The 26,691-nt window shown below is 48.3% G+C and overlaps 1 protein-coding gene and 1 long non-coding RNA gene across 4 annotated transcripts in view; one reads left to right on the top strand and one right to left on the bottom strand.

Annotated features, from left to right (window-relative positions):
- The window catches only part of FLNB (filamin B), a 72,056-nt gene extending 55,127 nt beyond the window's left edge, over positions 1-16,929 (bottom strand). Inside the window, exon 1 of one of the 3 annotated variants that reach the window (XM_032120347.1) lies at positions 16,457-16,929. In XM_032120347.1, coding sequence (XP_031976238.1) covers positions 16,457-16,805 — 349 coding nt within the window. In that variant the 5' untranslated portion in view covers positions 16,806-16,929. The remainder of the gene's footprint in view (positions 1-16,456) is intronic. The other 2 variants (XM_032120348.1, XM_032120349.1) reach the window with 2 other exon arrangements.
- Positions 16,930-16,995: 66 nt separating this feature from the next.
- Positions 16,996-18,084, top strand: LOC116449173. The gene is made up of 2 exons (XR_004242264.1): positions 16,996-17,406; positions 17,792-18,084. It is a non-coding gene; the product is annotated as an uncharacterized LOC116449173 (long non-coding RNA).
- The last annotated feature ends 8,607 nt before the right edge of the window (positions 18,085-26,691 follow it).

The following is a 26,691-nucleotide window of genomic DNA, read 5'->3' on the forward strand; positions in this document are numbered from 1 at the left end:
AAAAAAAAAAAAAAAAAAAAAAAAAAAAAAAAAAAAAAAAAAAGTGTAAGATTCCTCTGTGAGACAAATCTTCAGATTTGAGATATTAAACATTACACTTCAGAGGGTTTTAAACTATTAAAATAGTGTTTACTTTAACTGGATTTGAAACCAATCATGTCAGAGAACTTCAGGCCACTGTTGCATCCATCACCCTGTACTGTCTATTAGTGCATGTCGGGCCTCTAGAAAGGATCTCATGAGATGGAACTGGCAACTGAAAAAATAAGTTCAAATCCAGTCCTTTCAGCATAGGTTTGGCAAGAAAAAAAATATCACACAGACTTTTAATACAGTAAAGAATAAAAATAATCAAACCAATGGAGCTCTCAGGAGCAAAATACAGATTAAAATAGCTCTGCCCTTAACAGGCACCCAGAGACCACTCATGTCTCACATCCAGAAGAAAAAGGCATAACACAAAGCAAGTTCAAGCCAGCAGTATAACAGCAATAGCAACCAACCCAGCTTCTCCAAGAGAAACTGAAATAATCCAACAGGGCTTGAAGGAGAAGTCAAGAATTTCAAAATTAGGAATTGTTAAGGTGGGGGGGGTGGGGGAGGGAGTCAAACTGTGGGTGGTTTATTATCAAATACCTTAATACTTTCAGTCTGAACACACCTAGGTTTCTTCTGCCTTAAGTGCCACATCCCAAGTCAAGATATGAGAAAGTAAACATGTTAGTCTTATGTCCAGGACGAGCCGCAGGCAGGTGTTGGTGAACATCCAACCCTTGCTGTGAATACTGTCAGAGAGCAGCAGATGGGCTCCACGCTGCCGGCACACTGCTGGGATGGGATCAGCAGTGAGCAAGGGTGCAATACAGAACAATGAGAGCTGCCATTCACAGTGGCTATTTCAGACCCGGCTGCTGCCTGCCAAGCAGGTCCCCACGCACAGCTGCCAGGACTGCAGCACAGATACCCAGCTGAACCGCATACAGGAATGCTGCGCCCATTATCTGAGATCCTTTTGGGGCGGGGAAGAAAGGAAGGCGTCTGAATGTTCAGCCTTTTTAGAGCAGCAAGTTGCCATGAGTGCTGCTTTGTCCGCAGCCAGCGAGCCCCTCGCCAGCCTGGCGGGGCAGCGTGTCAGCGCCACACTGACCCCAAAACCCCGGCTCGCCTCGAGAACTGGCGCGGCCGAGCACGCGGCAGACGGGGGACAGGAGGCATCACAAGGGGGTTCTCCCACTCCTGGAACCCCCGTGCCCCACCTGCAGCTCCCGCCCCGCACACAGCCAGCGGCACAGCAGGCTCCGGGCCTGCCGCGGCACGACGCTGGCCATGGCATCCCTGCCAAAACCACCCCACAATGGGCCCTGTGAGCACGGCCCCCGCACCAGCAAAGCACATTCCCCGCTGCTGAGCTCATCCCAACGCCCCTCGGTGCTGCTGCCGGCCCCAGGAGTGGCTGGGACACCGCGGCTCCCACGTGCCTATGCCAGGGACAGACAGTGCAGGCATCCTGCACCAGCACCGCACCAGCAGTTGACATTCAACCCCTTCGATAGCAGAGATCCACATTTCCACGGAGGAGTGAGTGGGAAGCTGGGTGGCAGAACAGGAAAAGGTCTGCAGTCCCTTCATGCTTCAGTGTGCAAAGGGAGCTCAAGCCTGCATGGGACAGTTCTGCTCCCCATGGGCTCAAGTCGACTCAGCAGCCCCCCATTCTCCAGGACAGAGCTGGCAGCATGCCAAGACTGACCCTATCAACCTCAGACAGCAGGTGGATTGGGAAAGCCCCCAGACAGCACCTGGCAGCATGGAATGGGGCTGTAGAGAAGGGCTTCAGGATAGCACCTACACAGACACTCACCCCCAGCTGCCCCAGGTTCAGAGGCAAGTGGAGGGAAGCTCCAGGAAGTCATGGGGACAGCACACCACAAGGCACCCAAGTGCTGATTAATCATCCAGGAATAACTTGAGAAGGAAAGTCCCTGAAGTGGGGAGTGAACATGCCAGAATCGGATTTGTATTAAATGAGGGAGGGAGGGGGAAGAAGGCATCCTCCTGCCTTCGCCACACTCTGCTGAGAAACACTTGGCTCAGCTTTTGAAGCCAAGTGACATAACACAAACTACACCTTCCTCCTCCAGGCACGAGACAGAAGTGAAAAAGGAATGATCCTACACCAGGTCTGTGCTCCCCCCAGGAGTCAGTACATTTACTGCCATGGCACAGAAGGCTTCACCTTCCCATCAGAGCAGACAGCTACACCTCGAGTCAGCAACACCGCTAGCCAATTCACAGGAAGTGAGCTTCAGTTTAAGCAAGCCATTAAAATTTTAGTTCAATGTAGAACTGTCTACACCTTACACAAAACACATCTCTAGGAGTCCGATCAACTCAAGGTCATTTCATTCACACGTGCAAATAAAAAAAGCACCTCATCACAGCACCCCTTGTGCACACACAACTAGAATGCCAAGCCTCAATCAGAAAGGCTGAGCTGAAAAAAACAGCTGTAGTGCCAGAATACTGCAAGTGATACAACAAAGCTACAAATTGTCTCTGAAGCCTAAGAGTTCTGTAACCATCTCTGTAGGATTAAGGTAATCCTAAATCTTGCAGGTTACTCCAGGTCTCATCAAGGTCCAAAACCTGTCTAGTTCTTGCAAAGACCTCCCGGGACTGGCAGAAACATCAGGTGATAAGCCATTAGCGATGAGCTGTATCTCACATTACTGAAGGAACGCTACCAAGCTTCAGTGCAGGGGACAACAGGAAGGTCCACCCTCAGGCACCTCAGGCATTGCCGATGAAAGAGTTGCAAGAGACAGGGGTACAAAAAAAAAGATGCCTCAGCAAGACCAAGAAGGAACGAATAATCCAGAGGTTTCCAGACACCAGAGTGACCTCTGTGCTACTAACATCATGTTTACTCACACTGGGGGTAGGTCAAGATAGTTAGATGAAACAGCATGTAAAATATTGCCGAGATAAATGAGCCTATTCAGATAGGGCTGTCTAACATCTTTTGAGCAGCAGACGCCAGGCACAAAAGCTGCAAGGGATGGACTTTGTGAAGCCAAAACCAACACATTAGAAATTATCAGAAGTGATTACTGTTTGGGGAAATCCTTGGCCACAACATACACCAAGATTCAATTTTTCCATTTGAAACCAGAGTTGCTACACTGACTGTGAATCACTGTGCACAGGGCTGTTCAAAGGAAATCCCCATTCATGCAGCCCTGCACAGCTCAACCCATCTCCACTTCATACTGCAGCACCAAAGTACGGAGGACTGGAGCACATTTTGTGGTCGGGGGTTAGTAACACATCAGAAAGTACACTGCCAGTTCCTTTAGTTTTGCAAAAGATTTGTGGTTTGTCTCAGTTTTGATCATCTCTGATTCTGAGCAGCAACAGCACTGCTCTGTGCAGGCTTGTTTTGAAGCATATAAGCCCAGGTACCATGTTACAGATGCTCTGCAGCCCTCTGCAGCGTAGTGACAGAGCCATTACAGAATGTATCAGCAGGTCAGCTATCTCTGTCCAACCATTTCCCTGAGAAGCAACAGGAAAGGTAATCAAACTCTAACATGCTCTGCTCAGTTTGGCTGGGATAGAGTGAATTTTCCTCACAGTACCTGGAATGGGGTTGGGTTTGGGATTTGTGCTGAAAACCGTGTTGATAACACAAAGATGTTTTTGTTACTGCTGAGCAGTGCTTACACTGAGTCAAGGCATTTTCTGCCTCTCATCCCACCAGCGATTTGGCTGGAGATGCACAAGAAATTGGGAGGGGACAGCAGACCCCCAGTGACTCAAGAGATATCCTACACCGTATGGTGTCACACTCAGCACGAAACCAGAAGAAGGAAGGGGGGGAACATTTGCAGTGATGTCACCTGTCTTCCCCAGTAACCATTACATGTGATGGATAGCTGAACACCTTCCTGCCCATAGGAAGTAGTGAATAAATGCCTTATTTTGCTTTGCTTATTAAACTGTCTTCATCTCAACACACGAGTTTTCCTACTTTTACTCTTCCATTTCTCTTCCCCATCCCACTGCAGGGAAGTGAGTGATTGGCTGTGTGGGGCTGAGTTGCTGGCTGAGCTTAAACTACGACAAGTGCAATTATACCCCCAGTGCATATAGGAACAGGCACTTTGAAGATACCCTCCAAATCTGAATTTCATAATTTCATTTTGACATTCAGACATAGTATTCACTCAACACAAACACACAGCACCAGAAGTAGCCCGACACCCACACACCCCAACACCAGAACTGTCTCACCAGGCCACTGCCCTTCAGCACTGCTGTGATGATGTGAAACACCCAAAATGAGCCACCATCCTGTCTTCAAGCTCCAGCCATCACCACTACACTGCCATGCGAGTGTCCATCAGGAGGGGGTGACACACAGCCAGCCTGCTTTCTGCAGCTGCACACCAAGCGAGGATGAGCAGGACACAGTCACTACAAACACATGCATGGCCTGGAAGGCACTGCTGCTTTTCCATGACCATTATGAAGGTGTCTTCAAGCTTCTGTGTGTAAGCCAGCTAGACTAAATTCCCCATGAGCTTTCACACACAGACATCTATCCTCCCCTTCCACTGGAAACCACGAATACCCCTCTCCAAGAAGGAATGGGGTCACTTTCTTCTTGGAACACCAATTCTTAAATAAAAAAATATTCAGTGTTGTGCAGCTGCATCTTGAAGGAAAAATGCTCTCCCCTCTTTCTGGGGAAAGAATGAGGTTTGAACGCATTTTTGGATGCTTGTGCAACGCAGCCCTAAACACGCTTCCATCTGCACATTACACACAGCTCTCTCCTGCACCGTGTCGATTTGAGCCCTGTGTGTTTAACATCCCACACAGGACAGCGCTGTGTTTATACGGTTTCAGCTACAAGCCGCTAACATAAGGAATAGACGCTTGGCTTGAGGCCCAGGTAATTCATCCAACTGTGGCAGCCACTATCAGACAGACCTCTTTTGAGAGGAGCTTTCATGAGTGGGAACACAGTGGTGAATCTGCAGAGGCACAGTCTGCACGGGTGGTCTCCAAGCACCTTAAAGAGGACCATCTGGGATTAATGGTATAGCTTGAGCACACATTAGCCCCAGCTGTGCGACACCCGCTCATGCAGACCACATACCCCTGCCTCCCACTCAAATTCATTCCCTGCACAGCAAAGCTTTGCTTCAAATGTGTGAGTTCTGCATGGCCCTGAGTAGTCCAAGTCCCATCTCACCCTAGCTGCCATGGGCTGGCCAGCCCCAGAGCTACTCTCCTGCCCTGTGGTTCCTATGCCACACCAGGGCTCTGCTGAGGGGCCATCCTCCCACTCTCCTAGAAAGCGGCAGAGGCAGCTCTGCTCATTTGACACCATTAGCCTAATCCAACTTTGTCAGGAGCTGCTCAGCCGTAACAGGTTCTGGCTGCTAACAGAGTTTCCAAACTAGCCAGTGCTCAAAGGGATACTACCTTTACTCTCCAGAGGCTGGACTTTTAAGTTCTCCAACTAAAGGCTTCACAACAAGCCTTTCCAGACTTCATAAGCTTGCAGATCTCTTCCTAGTCTTCAGGGACAGCACTTCACCACACACATGCTGACCAAGAAGGGTGCAGGCAATTACCCAAATCATCCCCCAGCTGCAAGATCCCATTTTTAATCTGTAGTCTCACATTGTTCACATTTGCAAGCCTATTGTATTTCACATTTTTAACACAACACTAAAAATAGAGAGCACTGGCTCTAGGGGCAATTTTTCTAGAGCTGGAATAGTTGCAGCAACTTCACAAGCTATGCTGCTCTGTCTGATCTCCCATACCTCTTTCAGTTACCTATCAGGTTTGGTGCAGTGTTAGACAATGCCACTTGTTAGCAATTCCTCCATTTCACTGTGAAAAATGTTTACTGGCATACTATTACCTCCATCCAGACACAACAAGAGCCCCACGGGTGTTTATCTTACTTCCCAGAGGAAGTCTGGGCTGCTTCTTTCAGCTTCTACATTTGAGCTTGGATACTCTTGCTAACCAGGTACTGCTCCAGAAGTTTGAGTTACTTTTCTTACAGGTAAAGTAAGAAGTATTCTGCAGCTTGTTAAAGCCTATGTTTAAGTAATCAAGCTGGTTAATTAAAATATTGAGCTTCCTCTGCCTTAGGCAGTGCTTTCAACCAATAGCTGCAGCACTATGTGTGAAGCAGTTCATTTCTTCTCTTTGCAATTAAAAGATTTCAAAGGGACATAGTTTTCTTCAGTTATTTATCTATATCAGAAGAAATACTTCTTTACTCAAACACTGAACTCAGAGCTAAGCTACAAAAGCACAGCAAAATTTGAAGTAGCTTTGTTTAAGTAGGGTTTTATGCCACTAACTTCAGAGGGCTTCACTCTGAGTCAAGAGTCATTCAGCAGAGCTTTCCACCCAGGAAATCGCTGACATCTCCACCATTTACAGGGCCTGAACTAGCAGTTCCTCACTCAAGTCTGCTGCTCCTGGTGCTTTCACAGCAAAGCAAACCTCCTCCATGAGATAAGCCTTGCAGAGTAGCTCCAAACTGCTTTCTTCTAGAAAGCAGTACATTGGGATATACTCCAGTGAGAATCCCAGTGGCAATGCAGTTAATTCTCTGGGGCAAGGTCATTGCAATAACCTTGTCCAGGGCATTGCACATGCTTCTATCCCTATAACTGCAGATGTCTGCAAGTCATTAGCATGCTCAGCAATGCTCACTGAGCAGCCACGGATCATCCGGTGTGACAGCACCAAGGGCAGTCCCGGTGTACTCCCACTGCTGTACAGTGGCTATGAGCTGAATGCAATCAGGGTTTCTTCACTCATGTTTTTGGAGAGAAGCTGGACCACTAGAAGACTATCTCAGGCTCTTTTTGGATGCAAAAAACATAACTGACCACCTGGGAGCTGCACCTGCCTCCACATGGCTCTGGGGAGCACCAGGGCACATGGCAGCTTGGGGATCTGCAGGCACTCCTGGGTCACCTGACTTTGCAGCCTCCCACCAAGCAGACAACTCACTTGGTCTTTGGCACCTTGATTGAGCTGGCAATCCCTGCTCCTGCTCAGCACTCAGGTTAGGCCAGAGAAGTACTATTAGTACAGGAGCTGGTTTATCAACACGCAGCAACCTCTGCCAGCTGGGATCTTCTCCAAAGCAGCTGTATTGGGCTATGGCAAGTTACCCTCCTCCCTCTGGCCACATTTGATGTTGTTGTTCAGGTGTCCAGCCCACATGCTGCATCCTCTGTTAAGAGCATTGAGCTCATCAGTCAGCACTAAATAGCACAGGAATACATAATCACAAAGTACTGAGAGCATTAAGACAACACCACTATAGAGGGTCCTGCGGTCCCAGTTTAAAAGCCTCCATGTCTTTGTCCTGACTTCTGACAGCCAGCACTGGTGAGCTCAGGCTGTGGCACCAGAAGTCATTGCCCTTTCAAGCGTCACCACAAATTTTCCTGGCAGTCACCAGCCTAGTTTTTCTACTTCTTCAAAGCTGTATTTTTACTACATGTCTAAAACAGTTACCAAAAGAAATAATCCCCAGAGACAACTAAAACTGTTTCTATTTGACTTTTAATTAGATCATTGATCTTGTTCTAGCGGTTACATGAGCTATCGGATATTTGCATGCAACCACACTGGTAATCAACAGCCGGAACAAAGCTGAAACAACACTATTAACATCCCAAGTCTTCCCACAAACAGTATTTTAAGTCTGCTCAGACACCAAGTTGTCCCCCACAAGGAAATTTGATAACAAGCTATATCCGAGCAAGTGACAACTGCTCAGAGTCACTGCAACTAGAGTGACACCAGCAAACAGCAGCCCTTCACGAACATCCAGGCGCTGGAGGAGGCTTAAAGATGCCTAGACTTCAGATTATTTGGGAGACCAACAAGCAGAATTACTTCTAGTCTTGCAGCAAAACCCGACAGAAATTCACTGTCTAGCTGTGATGGTGAGGTAACCTGTGATATCTTGCACCATTCAAGATGACAGACACCAATTCTGTTTAGCAAGCCAGCATTTCCTGTTCTGTAGCAAGGATCAAAAGCAGAGAAAAATCCAAGATTTGCGTCTCACACCATGACAGATACAAGGTGTATTTATTATACTGCCAGTTCCCAGCATGGAAGATGCATCAAAAACAAATGCAGGACCTTGTACATACATCCCAGGCCAGGCTCTTTGCTCCTGTAGTCTGAGACCAGGGAAACCTGCTCCTATCACTCACCTTATAACAAAGGGAAGATCTGCAAAAAGGTAAAGCTCACCTCCAAGATGTACTCATCAGTGTTTTAGCATTGAGACTTAAACTAGTTCCAAGACCTGGCTTGCCAGTATTTGCCTACGGAAAGTCCACTAAAACTGCTGTACCTACTACTGCAAGGTTGTTGAGAGAAAAGGGAATGCAAAACAGTTAATTACAACAATTAAAGGAAACAGATAGAGCAAGTTAGCATCTAGCCGAGGGGAACAGTATTTCCTTTTCTGTGTTTGAATAACCTTCAAATGCACATATCATGGGTGTTTGCTCAGCACAGCTCTGTACGCTGTGCCTTGTGCTGCAGGGCCCCAGAGCAGACGAGTACGCAGCACAGCTCACCAGTTGCTCATTTTGGGCCCACCAACCACGACAGTGCCCTTTAATATAGGCTCACAAATACAGAATACATTGTCTCCTTACAAGAGAGGCCACAGACAAATCAAAACCAGTAGGCAGCCACAAGCACACAGGGTAGCCCAAAACTGCCGTGGGCTGTGAGCTGCAGAGGAGACCAGCCACCAGCTTCCTACTCCCAGGTCAGGCTGGGGCAGGCCCCAGGCCCAGACATGCTCACAGCACCAATGCAAAGGATAGGAGTTGGCATTTCAGAGCACCATGTAATAGCTCAGCCCAGAGCACATCACACAGGTTTCAGTACAAAAAGCTGAACCCTCAGATTTCAGCACAAAAAGTGTGTGGAAGCACACCAGCTGTGGGCTAGCAGTTGCCTCCAGTGCCTTCAGCTCCTGCTCTGCAGCAGAGCAGCCATGCAGAGGGCTGTGGCCAGTGTCACAAACACCTTCACCCCACCTAGACAAGCAGGAGGCAGCAAGAGCCAACCCAGCAGCATGGGGAGAGCAGAGGGCAGCTGACAGACTCTGCTCAGCACAGCACCCACACCATGCCAGAACCACGCACAGCAATACAACACTGGGACGTGCTGCTGTGACAGCCATTGCCCAATTTGCCCCTCTCAGCAGGCAGACTGTGTGCCAGCGTGGCAGTCTGTGCCCACCTCGCCCTTAAGAGGACCCATCATTTGGGAACTGTGCTGCCACGAAGCCTGGCCAGCTCATGCCAGAGTAATTCAATGCTCTGACAAATAAATGCGTCATGAATTACAGCATGGCCTGAAGCAAGGGAGAAGGAGCCACAGCCCATGATGTCATTGCAGCCCACAGTAATTTTTGTGCTGTTACTGGGTAACGCTGGCAGGAGAGTTCATGCAACCTGCTGCTGCTGTTAGAAGAAAACAGCTTGCCCCTTTGTAAGAAAGGCTCCAGCCTGGATGGTCAAAGCTCTGCCACTATCAACTCACGAGCCTGATCAGTAAAACTTGCTACATTTCAGTGACCCAGAGAAATTAATTCTGAAGTATCTGCTGAATTTATGCTTTAAAGTAAGAGACTGCTTCTGTATTTATTGATTCCTTCCCATTAGATGAGTTGTCTACTTCTACAGGTTGTAAGGAAAAGCAGAGGACCGTCACCTCAGAGGAAACATCCCACTAGTAACCAGACAGTGCAGCTGCTTGTGTGGCCACTCAGACACTTTAGAGGGACATGGCTGCTGTCTTTCAAGGGCAGTATCAGCAGGAGGCCCAAACAACTTCAACCCATCACACCAGGGGAGACAGGATTCAGCTGCTCCACCCTCTGCCCACTCCCAGGCAGCCCAGGGCAGTGTCTTCTGCCTTACCACAAAGGAGGATGTGCCAGGCAACCCTTGCTTCCCCAGGAACTTGGGCAAAGCTTCATTTGGCTGCTGTTTGAAGAGGCCTAGCTTGTTTTCACTAACACAAAAAATCCAGTTTATTCTTGCAGTGGTTGTATCCCAGTTGCCATGTACAAGCACAGTAGAAACTACACATTGCGTACATCTATGTATACACGATGGATGCTAGACTTCAATTGCTGACAGCAGAATAGTGCTTACACAAGGAATTGCAATCCATTAGGTGAACCCAAAGCCCACCACAGCAGATCCAATCCTCACTGTGATGTACCAGATATTATGTAGGCATTTTCAAAATTCAAGGTTAGTTGTAGGAGGGACAGAGCCAAGGGAGGCTCACAGACAGGTTAGAGACCACATCAGAGCCCAGAGAACCATCTGGTTGAGATACAGCATACACTTACTAGAGGGCTTTTGAGTACAGAACTGGGATTTATCTCCTAATGATGACCTAGAAGAAAGTCCTCCCTACTAGATTACAGAGCACTAGCTCTTCCTCAGGAGGAACACAGGCAGGAGTGCAACTACACAAACTTTTGCCTTGTGGGGAAAGAAAATCTGTGCCAAGTCCCCAGAAGCAGTACCTAGGGGGAAAAACTCACTAGAGTTTCATTGCACAAATCCAAATAAACAGGCAGAGCTTGCTTAGCCCATTGCACAGAACCTCAGATCTCAGTTGACTCAACTCTGAACCCGAGGTCAAGTTCCCAGGAAGAGCAGGGGTAGCTCTAGCAACCCCACCCGGTGGGTGGTTGCAAGAGGGTGGGTGAGTATCCACTTTTACCACACACACAGACAGACAACTACAGCAATCAAGAAAAGATACAGAAGCGGCTAGCACAAGTTTCACAGGCACAATATTTTCATGAAACTGCTACTCTTATTCCTCCAAACACAATGTAAAGATACTGTTCCACCACCACCACTCCTTGACCATTAGCAGGAATTCAGCCCACAACAAGCTAAGCAGTGCCATATAGTGAAGGCTGTAGCAGACTGCTCAGATCTACTTGCAAGGGTAGGTAGTGCCTTCCCTTAGTCTTTTCTACATTTATTTTGGGTTGGATTCTTCCTGCAACAGTTAACATTCAGCTACACAGCATTTCCTTCCTCTGGAAGAGACACACTTGGTATATCTGATTCCGTTTTTTCTTGCCACATCCAAGTTGATTGCAGCTACCCACCATGTGCACCCATCACTACTGTGGTGCACTCTTCTCCCCGTGGGTGGGTACTCTAGGACATGACTCACAGTACTATCAGAGGACACACAAAAAGCAAGAAAACCCCTACAGTTTGTCTACAGAAAGCCTGGCTACCTCACCAACAGCCAGAGTCAGGGTCAATGCTTTGTAAGCAAGAGCCACTGTCACAGGCTCTTCAGGCACACTGGTACCACACCAGACAGAGCCAAACACCAGGGCACTGAGCTCTGTGTCTTTTTCGCTGTGATGACTTACAAGTTAAGTGCCATGTTCATGAGCTCACTATCATGCCAGACAGTAAAGGAAGACAGGGCCACCTGATGCTGGTGGCAGGACCTGGCAAATGTCACAGTACAGCAGAGGTTTGTTCACTTCAGCATCACCTGCAACACACTTTCACTCTGTGCGCTTGCTAAACATGCATTAGCAGCCTAAACTTAGCAGACCCTTGTTCAGGACCCGAACTAGCTGCTCATCGAAGTCTGTTTCTGAGAGAAAGAGAGAAAACAGAATTCCTCTGCAGGCCTGGGGGATTCAGAGACCATTGTTTTACTTCCCATTGCTTGGAGCAGACACAGAACAATGCTGGCAACATAGCAGCATGACCACACACAAGGCTAACCACATTCTTAGATTACAGTTGTAGGCTAGAAAAGAGTTATCCTAATCCGTTTAAACATCCCCATGTAAGTCAATACAGGACATGGCATTAGAATATGGAGCAGTTAAGATTTCAGTCCATCTTGAATAGCTGGCATAGCCTCCAGTGCCTTAAATGAAAAAGCTGTTTAGCACATTAGTCTAACTGGCCCCAAGTAATTTTACCAAAGTTTGATCACTTTACAAGTTTCCGCTCATATGTAAAAGAATGCAAGAACAGTCTGTGTAAGCTACCTTAAAGTTTCCTGTAACTTGGAACTCATAGTTCAGGCAAAGGCACTTTTTCATTAGACCAGCAGTCCAACTACTGAAACAGAAGGTCCTGAGGAGACCAAGCACCCTCCAAAGCTGAAGCCACCTCCAGCAGAGAGGTCCACTGCCAGTCTATCAAAAATTATTTTCAAGGGGAAGGATTAAGTGTCATATTTCCAAGAAGCAGAAATCTGCTTCCAAGACACACTGGATATTTTCCAGAAAACAGCCTCCAGGGAAGTCACACATAAGTGGCAGACAAAATGCAAGTGTATTTTGACTACCTCCTTATGATGTGTTAATAGAACATTGAGTGAGACAGAAGAACCCTTAAATGTATACAGGCTGAAAACACATTTTCTTTTTTCAGTTTTCAAGCACCTAGCTCTAAGCGTTACAGGACAACACATTTACTGTTTTACAAGAGACTAGTTTTCCCTCTAGAAATGTACGGTTTACTTTGTCAGTCTTAAGTGTATCAACAGCCTAGGGAAGAAAGCTGGGTTTCAACTACTTTCCTAAAATAAGATTTCTTTAAGGTCCTCAGACTCATAAGTCAAGATACTTTCACCTTTAGCACCCGACAGGCCACAGTGTGTGCATCAAGTACTTGGTTATTAACCAAAACCGCACCCAATACACAGGTTAGGATTGGTCAGTACTCCTGCAGCTGGGATATGCCAAGACCACCAAACTCTCCATGAGGCAAGTACCAACAGACCATGATTATAACACCATCCTCTCCTCACCCATCTCCTTCCTGGGATAGCTTAACTGCAAGCACTGCAGCAGGGCACAGGACCACCACAAAGACAAACCTGTAAACAAATCACACAACTGTAGCCAAGGCCAGCACCGGATCCTACTGCCACAGCAGCAGATGTGCCACTGCCCATCCATTTACTTGCACTGCCACTTGACATCCTGCTGCTGTGAGGCAAGCCAAGTCAGCTCACTTACCTGGTGAAAGTGCAACCTGGCAGAGAAACCACATTTTTCAGCTTGCTCAATCTGACTGTAGCAGCCTAAGACTGAAGTTTTACCCAACAAGGCAGCTTGGCACCCATCCTGCCTCTACCAGTGACACGAGGCTGCTGGGTGAGCAGTGGCCGTGAGAACATTGCCAAACGGGCATGGAGCAGCATCAGAGTATGCAACTAGGACCTGCTGGCTGCAAGCTTGGGTGCAACTTGGCAGGTCTCACTCCAAAACCATTTGCCAGGTCTCACCCCAAAACCATTCAGCCACCCAACTCCTCTGTTTCTAAACTACATCAGTTGACTCCTATAGCAAATTACCAGAGTTTCTAGGGACAAGCTCAGTGCCAAATTAGCTTCAATTCCCCTCCCTTCTCTGCTAAGCAATCTGTAGAGTTGATCAGCCCCTTCAGCCAAGAGCAAAGCCCTTGTGCCCTACATTCCTGGCATCCTACTCCCAGTGCCTGTCATGCAGCATGCCACTCAGCACCCAGGAATTTTCAATTATCTCAGTCTAGCAGACAAGGAAAAAAGCTAGACTTAACACTTGTTAACACTTGAGCAGCACAGCAGCCACCTCATGTTGAGCAGAAGGCTCCGTGAAGTCACCTACTCTCATAGCAGCTTTTTCAGCACATTCACTCCCATCTTTGCTGGATGGCACAAAGCACCTATGTGCTTCATGGCCTTCTTTACAGTAGATCATACATGCAGTCAATTTTGCATTGCAGTGAAGACACTTCACGCCTAGAAGAAAAGCTTCCTGAAACTAGCAAAAGACTTTGAGCAGAGACTAAACAAGGGGTAACCACAGCAGGAGAGATTGGGCTGCTGATGTGCATCCAGAAAGCTTTGTAGTCAAACACTGTGTATAGGCAGACTTATTTTATATGGACAAACATTGAATGCCAAAAGCTTGCTACTGAAAAGGTTTTAAAATGTGGTTGTAGTACAGCAGCAGTAGCTGAGCCATAATACATGGCTTCCAAAATGTTCCTGGAAGTTAAATAATAACTGGAACAGGCACTGCATCCACTTAGCAGAGGTCTGATGGCATTATTAACGCCAGAAATCCAGCAGGCGCAGCTGTCAGGTTTTCCCAGTTGATTTGGCTCAGAGTTGGCCCTAAACACCCCAGGCCCTAAAGGCCAACCTGATCATAAAAGTTCTCTACCTAAAGCCTTGACTAGTTTCTTTTTTTCACTTTAGCTCCACGGCCTGCAATGGACCTGGTTTTGTTCAGCAGCACAAAAAAGAGTAAACAGTAGAAACAAAAGGAAAGTCTCAAGTTCTTCAGAACCTGCAGGGAAAAACACACCGGGGCAGGTAGTGATTCCAGCAGATGCTGCACCTGCAGGAGAGGTGCTGAGAGCTTCAGCCCTTCAACCCAGCAGAGCACTGCAAGGCTCATTCAGAAAGTCTTTCTTGGAAAGCGCATTCAGAATGTTTTTTCAGGACAGGCTCAGTTTATCCAGGACTGTACAGTAAGGCTCCTGTGCTACTCCCTTGGCTCCAGCTCAGGTGGCAGAGCACTGATGGAGCTGTACACCCCTTCATGCAGAGGCTGGGATATGGCAAAAGCATTAGCAATCACAGTCATTCCATTCTCTCAAAGCTTCAAGTTTTCCCAGGTTTTGGGGTTTTAAAATTTTATTTGTTTTTTTAATAGCCAACACAATGCAAGTAAGCTGTAAAAACAAATATACATGTCTTAAATGATTACAGCCACCCTGCAGCTCAGCCTAACCATGTAAAGGAGCTGTGCTGCTGCAGCAGCATTTCTAGAAAGGAAGTCACTGAAAGCCAGACCTGACTGGAATAGCCTTGATCTCCCAAACCCGTCACCCTCGGGAAGTTCCACAGACAAATAGGAAGGCAGCTGGAGCAACAACATTTTTCTAGGGAAAACAATACAATAGGAGGGGATTGCTGGTCTGGTGTTGGAGCTAGTTCCAGCAGCTGCCACAGAAAGGTGAGCTCTGATATTAGCAAAAGCTCAGCCCAGGAATCAGCAGCTGCAATTTGAACCCCACTGAGTGCAAAGGGAATCCATCTCTAAGTAAATAATTAGCACCAGCTTCATTCCCAGCTGCAAATACATGAGCTGTTTTGCCCAGGGAGGACAATCAGCCACTCGGGACCAACAGTTCTCACTTCTTGTCCAAAGCTGCTTTTACACATTAGTAGAGAGGGACAAGAGGGTACCTAGCTACAGGTTTCCAAAGAGGGCCAGGTCTCCCCCAAACCGGAGAAGTTTCTATTTTCTTGCTATTGTAGCTAAAGCCTTTGAAAAAAAACAGCTTTCACCTTGGCCAAGTGTTTTAGACAACTGAGGAGAGCTGCACTCACCCAAATTCAGCTGTGCAATTCATCGAGGCCAGAGTAATCAGGAAGCAGTAGTTAGAGTTATCTGGCAAAGAACTAGAAAAGGCATTCACATTCCTTCCCAGAGATCTCAGGCATTCAGATTACTGCTTTACAGACTACGCTGTGGCCACACCTGAGCTATCCCCCAAACGGTCACCAAATGCATTCCTGAGGGATCATCCGCAATCCGACGTTCATACCAGCAGCTTTCTCTCCAAACCACCAGTTATCAACTGCACGCTCCAGTATGACACGGGCAGGCATATCTCATACCAGCCTGGGTGGCAGTAGCTCAAAGCACCCATTGCCTGGGCTTAGCAGGGTTCCTTGAACGTTTCCTGCCGTAACCTACCCCAGCAGAAAGATTGTGGAGAAAGCGCAATCCTGTTCAAAAGCTGCAACTATGCTTAGGCAAGCATCAGTGCTAATCTGAACGCTGGCATCATCTACTGGACTGTGGTGAGCAAAGTCTCCCCACTCTCCTATACTACCTACGGCTGCAGCTATTTCCGCACAGCCGCTCGAGTCTGGCTCCAGCACCCTGCCAGAGCCCAGGTACGCCCGGCTAGGGCGGCATCGTCCCAGCCGCATACTCCTGCCAGGCTGCTGGAGGGGTCAGTGCCTGGGGGAACTGGCTGCACGGGGAGAGAACACGCTCTGGCACTAGGTTTCTTCAGGAAAGACCTGAAAGCAAAGCCTCACTTATGAAGTAGTGACCAAGAGGGACGCTGAGGAGTACAGGAGCTCACTGCCAGCCCCGACAGCCGGGCTGTGAGGCAGCCCCACAGCACACATAGCTCTTTAAAGATAGAAGCAGCAGAAGCCACGCAGCTTCCGAGCCCGCAGCCCCCATTGCCCTGAGCCCCGTCACGGTTCCACCAGGCAAAGGACCAGCGCAGGAAAAAACACAATAAAATGAAAAAACAACAAAACCACCCGCCGGAGACGCACTCACCGATGGAGACCAGCTTGATGCTCTCCCGCTCCAGGAACTCGAGGGCCACCGAGACGTTCTCCAGCTGCATCTGGCGGAAGGTGGGCCGCTGGTGGTACTTGCGGTACATGCGCTTCTGGCTGAGCACCTCCAGCAGAGCGATCAGCCGCAGCCCGTCGCTCAGGTCATGCTGCAGGTTGCCAATGCGCTTGTTGACGCAGCGCAGGTGCTCGTTGCACCAGCGGGTGAAGGTGTTCTGCTGGATCCGCTTCCAAGGCGCGTCCTCCGCCAGGTCCTTCTCGGTGGCCGGCATCTCGCCGTCAGGATCGGCCGCTCTCCGCGCGCCCTGACCCCGCGCCTGCGTGCTCATGGCCAGCCCCGCTCCGCCTCCTCGATCCGCTGCGCTCCGCCCGCGCCCCGCCCGGCCGCGCCCGCCCGCCTGCGGGGAGGGAGGGAGAGAGTGAAGAGCGCGGCGCTCAGCGGCCGCAGCGCTCCTTTTCCTGCTCTCGCGCCCGCTTCTCTTGCTGCCGCTGCCCCGACCCGCCCGCTCTGCGCCGCTCCTTCCCGGCTCTATGCGGCCTCGCGCCGCCGCCCGGCCTTTATCTGCTGGGAGCGGCACGCCCTCCGCCGAATCAACCCCGCGCCCCGCCGCACCGGCCCGTGGGGGCCGGCCTGGGCTGGGCTGGGCTGGCAGAGCCCCCGACGGAGTGGGGGCCACGCTGGGCCCACACTCACCTGGCCGAGGTGCCGGGCGGGGCCGGGGCGCGGCCCCGGGGCACGGGCAGGAGCACAGCTGGCCTGGCGATAGTGCCCGGCCGGCGTGTAGCCCCCTCGCCCCACAGACAAATGAAACCGCAATAGAAACAGGAGCGCAGACCCCGACCCACCCGCACACCCCTATGACAGCCGCACTCAGGCGACACAAGTCAGGCCGCCAGCCGTGTGCCGGCCGCGGGTGGATGCAGCCACGGGTGGGTGACCCCTCGCTGGGCCTGCAGAACTGTGTAGGGGGCCGGCAGAGCCCGGGCTTTGGGCTGGGGGGATTTGATTCTGCACAGCCCGCGCCGGGAGAGGCTGGGGGTGCTTACACGAGATGCGATGTGGCAAAGGGACAGCAACCTCTGTGCCGACACACACGATTTTATCGGCCATTTGAAGATTATAGAAACTTCTAAAAGCAGTCAATTAAGGTTCGAATTCTTGGGGGGTTCTGTGCTTTTCCCCTACTTTAGTGACTGATTTCCTGGCGCGCCACTCCCTGCTGACATACAAGACTGTGACTTGCTGCTGACTCATTTGACGACAGCAGTCAATAGAACTACTCCAGCTGCCTTGCTGCATGCTGAATCTTTGCAGGTCGCCGAGACATCTCATGACACTTACTGGGTCAATGATAGCTGCGGTGAGGTGTCCCTGCGTGACGTACCCCGAGGGAAGCCTGTGCCCACCCGCTCACCCTCCTCCTGGGTCCAATCCTGCACGCACTTACGGTCTTGGCTTTGCTACCAGGAGCTGCTCCACCGATTCAAGCGAAGTGTGTGTATGTCTACTTATTTACATCAAGGCTGCCACGCTGAAAGGTGCAGAACTCTGTCAGATAAAACAGATCCATTAAAACACAATCAATAAAGTCTTATTTTATTAAATTACTATAGCTATTCTCAGCTAGAAAATTAGAACACAGATTTTCAATTATTTTCTTTCAAGGGTGTTATTCTAATGCCTCCACTAAACCATGACACTGTGGTTTCTCTCCAGTGACCTAATAGATCCTTCCCCCGGACTAAGTTATATTAGATGCATTTGTTGACAATAAATTAAGAAGGAAGCAAATATGAAGATGAGGGAAAGTGGGAGTTATATCTAAGCTTCCATTGTTTCCCAATCAGCATTGTCTCCTGTTTGAAATCAAAGAAATCAGAGATCAGATTTACTATACTGAAATGTTGAGGTGTATCTCATGGCACAGCAGCCACTTCAAATTACTGAGCCAAGCGGCAGGAAGGATTCAAATAAAAACTGACATTAAGTGAGAGCTTTAATTCACAGAGCAAAAGCAGTGACAGGACATAGAGATGCTGCAACCAGGGCAGGTTGTGCCTCTGTGAGCAGCTCTCTGCTGTCAGCGCAGGCTTGTCCAACCCAGGGGAAAGCAGCCTCGAAACATGGAGCTGAGGCTTTTCTCAAGGGCTTTTCTCCCATCATCCTATACTTCATCTTTTAATAGATACTAATTGCTTATTGACTTTGGCCTGGGTTGGGACTCCTTAGCAACCATTCCACATCCGGATTAGCTGATTGCTTATAATATTTTAATTTCCGTTCCTTTTCACTCCCACACCTAGTAATGCACACTCTTTAATATCATTTTGTGCCCGTGCCATACTGAAAGTTGAAGCTTCAGACATTTTTTTTCTATAACAAAGACAGTGAATAGGAATTACATAGGAAAAAGATAGAATTAGTATTAGGACCTCTATTTTTAACTTACATATTTACTAAAAATTTTCAATAAAAGTAATTTTTTCCATAGACCCAGCAAAGCAAATTTTCATCCCATGCTCTGCACACATAAGGACAGCAGTTTCATTGAGTGGTTTTCCACCATTTCATCCATCCATCCATCCATCCATCCATCCCATCAGAAGCACTCAGGCACAAAACCAGATGTGAAGTGCTCAGCAAAGCTCTGGCATGGACATGCAAACCCAGCTCACCCTGTCAGACTCAGGACAAGGGCAGTGGCACAGTCAGGGCTGCTGCTGTTGGGACCATGCAGGGTTGATGGGGTGCTGGTGGTCTGGATGCAGCAGCCCATGTTGCAGCTGCCCTTCCCTGCACATCACAGGGCTTTTAATCAGAATTCAGCCTTTTGCATCCTGACTGCTTTCATGATTATTGGGAAACAAAGACTGCTTTATGGCAAGAGAATGAAAAAAGCAAAATAATTTCTGCTCTGAGGAACAGATCTTGTTTCGTTCCTTTCTTCCCAGTCACAGATGACCCTTGCAGCTATGGTCTGATCAACGTTTCTGGTTGACTGGTGGCAAAGAGGAGCAGTCCCTGCGTGCACCCCCTCGCCTGCACGGGTGACTGAGATCAGGAGAGGTGCTCTGTCTGGGACCTGCCTGGACACAAGTGTGATATCCGGCTGTGGCAGCAACTGCAAGGCTGGGCATCAATGCCTTGTCTCATCTACTGATGAGGGAGTCCCTCTGTACTGCTCTGTGATCGGATTCTTATGGGGGTCACATTTGACCTGAAAAACTGCATTTCCTTTGAAATGAAGTTGGAAGACACTTTAACACAAATGAACACGTGTTTCAAGTTTCATCAAGAGACAGAGAAGTAAAGACAAGCTAACCTATGAATCTGTACTTGCTGGAATACCATCTTGGTACTGTATATTATTACAAATGAACTAATGTATGCCTTGCAGAAATACCTTATGTGCATATTTATATGGGTAGATATTTGTGTGGATGTATGTATATAGGCAGAAAGGGAGGCAGATTTCAATACTGTGCTCTGGGGTGGATACTTTTTTCTTTTGATTTGTCCTGTATGTCAAGGATCTTTCCATCCCGTTCTTCCTTTACTTGCTAGAGGCAGATACAAGGAAGGAAGAACACTGTCATTGCTTTCTTGGTTCTCTTTAAGCAGTTGTAAAAACACAGCAATGATTTTTTTCCACTGTTTTAAAAATAGGCTTCCTCTATGGTAATTCACTGCAAGGCTGAATTAAAAAAAAAAACAAAAACAATTTAATTCAGCAGCAGAGGGCTTCCACTGCCACATACTCACTGTTTTATCATGGAACTGCTCAGTATATTTTGTGTTCGAAAATACAGCCTTGACAAATGGAATAAATTGTAAGGGCAATTCATTATGGCATACTCTATTTTCAGCAAAAAGTTACTGCAGAATGTCTCTCAAACCAGAATATGGCATTAAGCTCTCTGAACTCACAGGGAGTTGCTTTGCTGGCAGGAATAAAAAAAAAATTAGGAGCACAGTTTAAACTGTAAAGGTAAATAAAAGTTGGCTGGCCTTTGCAGGTATGTTGCTGCTCTTTTTGGGATCATTGACAATCCTTAATGGAAATTTAATCTCATTTATCATATCTTTGGGGGCCCTGGAATGGTACCATGGGACTCCATGGTGGACACTTGCCATTAGTTTTTTTGGAGCATATTAACAGCAGAGGGAAATGGCAGCTCTAACACCGGCTGTTTCATTGAGGAAAGGTCTGTTGAAGTCTGGTTGTGCAAAAGCAGAAGGGTGTGGGGAGCGGCGGCACGGGCCCTCACTGACATCAGCGAACAGGCAGCGCATGATGGGGTGACTAATGAAGTCAGGTCTGTTTCAGGGTAATCAACTTATAACAGTCTCATGTGATGATATGTTCTTGGATTACTCCAAGTCATGGGCCATACATGAGAGATCCCGGCCATTTGGGACACTGTACATGCTCTCTGCTTGACGCATTGTTCAGCAACAGCTTGCTTTGATTGTAAGAGGACAAGAATCGGAATTAATCTCAACTGTTAATCCAACATCTGCACACTTTGCTTAGAGCAGGAATCGGCCATGGCTGAGGATTCAGGCTGAGTCTTCACAGGTAGAAGGACTTTTCTCTGCCCCTGGAAGGTTGTGGTTTAATTATCACCTCAGAGAATCTGTGCAACAGAAATTTCACCTTTTAAAGATTTCAGTGGTGCTGCTAATACACAAGGAGCAATGATTTTTTTTTTTTCCCCACACTACAACTAACCCCACACAAGTGACTTTGAAGATGCATCATGTCTCAGCAGAAATGTGTGGGGAAAAACCAGCAGGATGCCTCCATCTTTTCCAAAGGTTTCTGTCAAAGAGGCAGCACACTGAGGGTTTGTACCCTGCGGCTGTCAAAACTTGTGAGTTGTCAAGGCAATGGCTTGGAAAAAGAATAACTGGGCCACAGGCTATAGCACCCGGCTAGCTTTAGAAATAAATCAGGAGATTTTAAATATTTATAATTTTTTGGCACATAATAGCCTTATCCAAACACAGGACAGCATTGTGCATTAAAACAAAAGCCGTGCATAACAAATGCCATAAAATAAATTCTAGCACATTCAAGCCAGTGTGCAGATGCTAATCCTCACATCCCCGTGGGGCAGCTCATCCTCTAACCCAGCATCCAGCTAGTAACACTAAAGATCCAGCAGCTGAGGCTCACAGTAGTTAAAGGTTTGCTTTTTCAGAAGCCGCAGGCACCATAACTCGATGGGATTTCATGACTAAGTGACCATAAATGGCATTGCCGCACAGTTGGCAGCACCGAGCCTGGCTCAGCATCACAGCTGGGTCCTCCCAGCCTCCCGTGTCAAAGGTTTCCAAACACACCACACATCTCCTTCACCCATTACCTATTTACTGGGTTCTGCAAGACAATAGAAGTGTTTCTTCTCAATTGATGAAGTCGTCATTAAACCTCTCCTTTCGTTACCATGATCTCTACCAAGCAAAGCCAAACCCAGACAAGCTGTTCAAGTCAAAGCATGAATCAAATGGATTGCATCATATGGATTGCATTTTCCTTATTCAGCAGCTCTATGGAAGGCAAAGAAGCTCTGCATTATACAGATATCGGCTAAGACCTTTGATACAACTTGTTCTGAGTTTTTCCATCTTCTGTTTCCTGCTCTGTTATCCAAGGAAGACAGCAATATGAGAGCCTGCAGCAGCAGTTCAGTCCAAATTGGACAGAGGGATGTCTTTAGGCAGAGAAATCTCTAGAAGTATGCTGAAAAATATAGCTTGTTCTGGAATTTGTATTGAAATTTATCATTCGAAGGTCTATTCAGGCAACAGTTGCTTCTAGTAGCAGTTGTGTCTGGGGCAATTTTCATCTCTCTGTGTCTGGAAGAACATGTTTTTTCTTCTGCACAGAGTTCTTGCTGCATTATATGTATGTATATATATGTCTTGCTGCATTATATATGTATCCAGAAGCTGAAACTGGTGCCAAAAGCAGCCATCCATCTGGCAAACACAGTGTTTTGCCAGAACTTACAGTGCTGCTTTTGCCTTGGGTCCCAGGGAGACTCACAGCTGGAATTTAAACCTCTGGTTTTGACACAGGCTGTAAACAGCCCAAGAGCAAGGTTGCTTGTGCTTTCTGCTATCCTGAAATCAGAGGAGACAACTAAACTGAAATCCATCTAGCACATACTGGAAAAGCAAGGACAGGGCATTCCCTGGGAGTGTCTCATGCAGGAATTCACCTAATTTATTTGTCCAAAATACCCTTGCTGCTTGTTCCCATGGAAATGTTGTGAAGTTCATCTCTTTTTCTTGGTTCATCTGTTTTTCTGACTGATAAACTGCTGCAGGGGGTTTAATTTTACTTCTGATTTGTGAAGTTGATTTTAAATGAAAAAACATATATTCACAGCCATGTATAAGCATCTCTCTTTCCTAAATCCAAACAAAGTTGTGTTGGTACCTGAGGACAATGCCTGGCAGTGCAAATGTCCCCACAGCAGTGCCTGCTCTCAGCCAGAACCCCCACCGAGCACCAGGAATGCGGCGATGGCTGCGCTGTGGGTGTCCGAGCGAAACATAGCTTACCCAAATAAATGTGACTTGACATATCAAACATGAAGTTGAAAAATAATTTGAAATAGCAGCTCATTTTTAAAATAACTCAGGATCTGATTTCATGACCTGGGAAGTCAGATCCTATACAAACCCACACAATGCTCCAGTGTGCAGCTAATCAGGGTTTCCTGCCCCTAGCAGATACCGCAGGCACGGGCCTCATTAGACATTTTCTGTGCTTACTTCCAACCTTACCTACTGCTTGTGTTTGCACTCAGAGTAACCAGAGCTCTCTTCCTAAGATGATACACCCATTTTTCTCAGGGTTTGAATTTCTTTGCTTGTGCTTTTACTCCATGAGTTGGAGCTTGCAGGAATGATGGTGTAAAGTTGGAATTAAGCAGCTCACATCTGCCAGAGCTCATGGACTGCACAGAATTCCAAGTGTTCCCCAGTTAGTCTTCAGGAGCTGTTTTAACCTGAGATACAGATGAATAGTTGTGTTTGACTGCAGAGGAGCGGCCAAGCTCCTCCTTGGGACAGCTGGATGTAGCGTAGGAAGGAACGCTTTCCAGGGGAACAGGGTATATTTTTTAAACAAACCAAAACTCTTCTGTGTGACATAAACAAAATTGTTGACCCGTGTCCAGCGAAAGGGAGAGGTTGTTTGGCTCTCCTGGCACATGCCCCAGGATGCAGCAGTGGGGTGAGAATGCCAGTGCACAGAGTGAGTGAAAACACAACATCCCAGCTATTTCAGAGGAAAGGCGTGACACTGCGGTGCTCGGTTCTACCGTCCCCACTGCAGTGTTCTCATGATGGTGAATAATCAACACCAAAAGCATTTTAAGTGGATTTGCTTTCTGCAAAAGGCTGAAGTCATACTCTTTTCTCTTTTTTAAACATTCCCACAAAAATATTCCCAGACAGAAATCTTGCATAAAAGAAGACTTAAGTCTACTGACTCATTTGAAAGCTGCTTTATTAGCCCCTACATGGGCTGATAAGCCTTGCCTGGTGCATAAGGACACAAGGGCTGTGCATTGTTCTGCTGCTCAGCTCAGTGCAGTGCTAGCAGCCTGGGCTTGATCCAGCCAAGCAATTAGAGAATTTAACTTCCTCCATAAATGCTTGTACGTGTGAGGCCATGTGTTCGGGGGCATTCCTCTACTCAAAAGGAATCTAACGTTTTAAACATGTCGCAGAAACAGAAGGAATGGCAGAGGCCTCTGTGGACAGCATCACATTGATTTGGGTGAGAATTAGGAATAATAAAAGGCAGAAGAAAAGCACTTGGACCTGGCCAGCAGTCACCAGCTTAAAGCCACCCTTCCCCCTGCGTAGCTGTTAGTCAGTTCTGCTATTAGTGAGTATATTGCAGCATAACAATGTCCTGCAGCTGAGCTCTGCCCAGCAACACCCTCAAAGAGGAAAGGCGGGTGTGTGGGTGCAAGAAGCACCAGCTGGGGGAAAAGGGCAGGGTGTTGCCGTTGTCCCAGAACAAATGGAAGACACCACCCCAGGGTGGGCAGGAGGAAGGTGGCAGTTTGAAAAATCCTGGGCTGTGTGTTCCCTGCATGAACTAGGGGGCTGGCTGTATGGGGACAGCTTGGTAAGGGTTTGTCCAAAGAAACCAGAGTTCTCAGATGGGAGAAAACAGGGCAGGAAGAAAGCTGAATAGATCACCCACCCTATGGCACAATCACTGCCTTACCAATTCCTAGGATCTTCTCTGGCCATATACTTTCCCTAAAAATGTGAGATTCCTCTTGGGAGATCCTCACTCTGCTCTGGCTCAACCTTTGGCTTATAGGGCAAAACTTGAAATTCCCAGGTTCCTGCTTTTCTCAAAATGATGATTCCTGGATTTTGTGAAGCAGGCCCAAAATCATACGCTAATGGGAGAAGATGGCATCAGAAAGGTGTTACTGGTGGAGCTAGCTGGGCAGCTGGCACCTCTTGCTCCTTGTGTGCCTCATAGTCCTGAAATGGGAGATAATATTGAGAGTGAGCCCAGTCACAAGCTGTCTAATTGAAAAGGACCAAAAAGTAAAAATAGATCCTTTTCAAACTATGTATTTCAAAGGGCAATTCAGCCACTGCAGCAGCTGGCATTGCACTGCACATCAGCCATCTGGTACGGCACTCCAAGCAAGGAACATTGTCCTTGTAAGCATTGTCACTTCCCTACAGGTTAAAACAGCAACCAAGAGCCTGGTATGACACAGAGGGGAAAAACAGAGCCCTGCCAAGCCCAGTCCTACTAATCAGAGTGAGCAAGAGCCAAATGTAACAGGGGGACAGAGCTGGGGCATGGTTTGAGACCCTTTTTTGAGGGTGGTCACTGTGCCTTAGTTCCGGCTGCCCCATTGCTGCAATACTGGTAGAGAAGAGGGAGGGAAGAGTGATTTATAGATAGAGCAGCCCAGGTAAGTGGTTTTATCTTTACAGCCCTGGTGATAACAGAGTTTGCAGCAGGATGGAGGTGATCTGATCCAGCTGGGGCTAGTTGTGCTATGTGGGAGCCCCATGGGGGCCTGGCAGTGAGGATGTCACCAGTGCAGGGCTGCAGGACCTCTGCAAAGCTCAGGGTTATCACCACTGCCCTCTCAGAGGCACTGGCTGTTTGCACAGGCACAGCATGGTGGCCGCCCAGGTACCTCTGGGGGCCCTTGTTTGCTTTTGGCTTCTCTGAGACTCAAGCCTGGGGAGGGAGATGGCAGCAGCTCCTTTAGGGACCAGAAACAGCCCCCAGCTTGCAAGATGCACTAAGAGGGCCAGGTGCACCCACAAGGAGTCTCCTTCTCCTGCCTCCTGCACAGCAGTTGTCTTCTGGACATATCTCCCCTTTGTTGAACTTTGTATGTAAAACTCTTCCTCTGTTCTGCACGGACTTTAGTCCCTTTGGCACAGCCATCGCTGGCTGGCAAGCAGCTGGTATGACTGCATCTTAAAGCATGGGGCTGAGTGGGGCACATGCCAGCACACCTGTGTTATCTCTCTGGGAGCAGTAGGTGAGAAGACTCCAAGTGAGAGGCTTCGATCCTGTGGGAAAAACACTAATCTGGCTGTTAACACACTGGGGCTGCTGGTGCTCACCTGGCACAGGTACCGCGGCCAGCCATAGCCCAGAGCCTGGGAGCTCCATACAGACAGATGAGCCATTCCCTGTCCTGTGACAGGCTGGTTTGGCTCCACAGGAGCCTTCCTCCTGCTCCTTCGCCAGCCTTGGCAGTGGTGTGCTTAGTTTTCTGCGGTTCTCACAGCAACCGCAAATTTTCCTTCTGCAAAGCAGAAATCTTCTCCCAGGTTCCTTGACAGCAGCAAATATCCAGTAGCGAAGTGGCAGGGGGTGATGAAGCAGCTGCAAACTGGTCAAATACAACTGGAGAACGGCTTCGTTGTCTGAGGGGGCGGCAGGCCGGTTTCCCTTCCCGGCAGATCCAGCCGCTCTGACAGCTCCTAGGAACACTGATGAAGTGGGCAGGGGGTCCCTGTGGGCACACCCGGCTCCATGCCCGCGGCTCCATCCCCGCCGCGCCCTCACAGCGAACCGCCCCCTCAAAGCCCTTGGCACTGCTGCCCCCTGCCGGCCCGCGCAGCCCCGCCTGGCCCGGCCCTCACGGCGGCCCCGCCGCTCCCGGCACCGGACAAGCCCCAGCAAAACGCCT

This window comes from Corvus moneduloides, chromosome 11 (assembly GCF_009650955.1).
Source record: "Corvus moneduloides isolate bCorMon1 chromosome 11, bCorMon1.pri, whole genome shotgun sequence".
In the NCBI taxonomy this organism is placed as follows: Eukaryota; Metazoa; Chordata; class Aves; order Passeriformes; family Corvidae; genus Corvus; species Corvus moneduloides.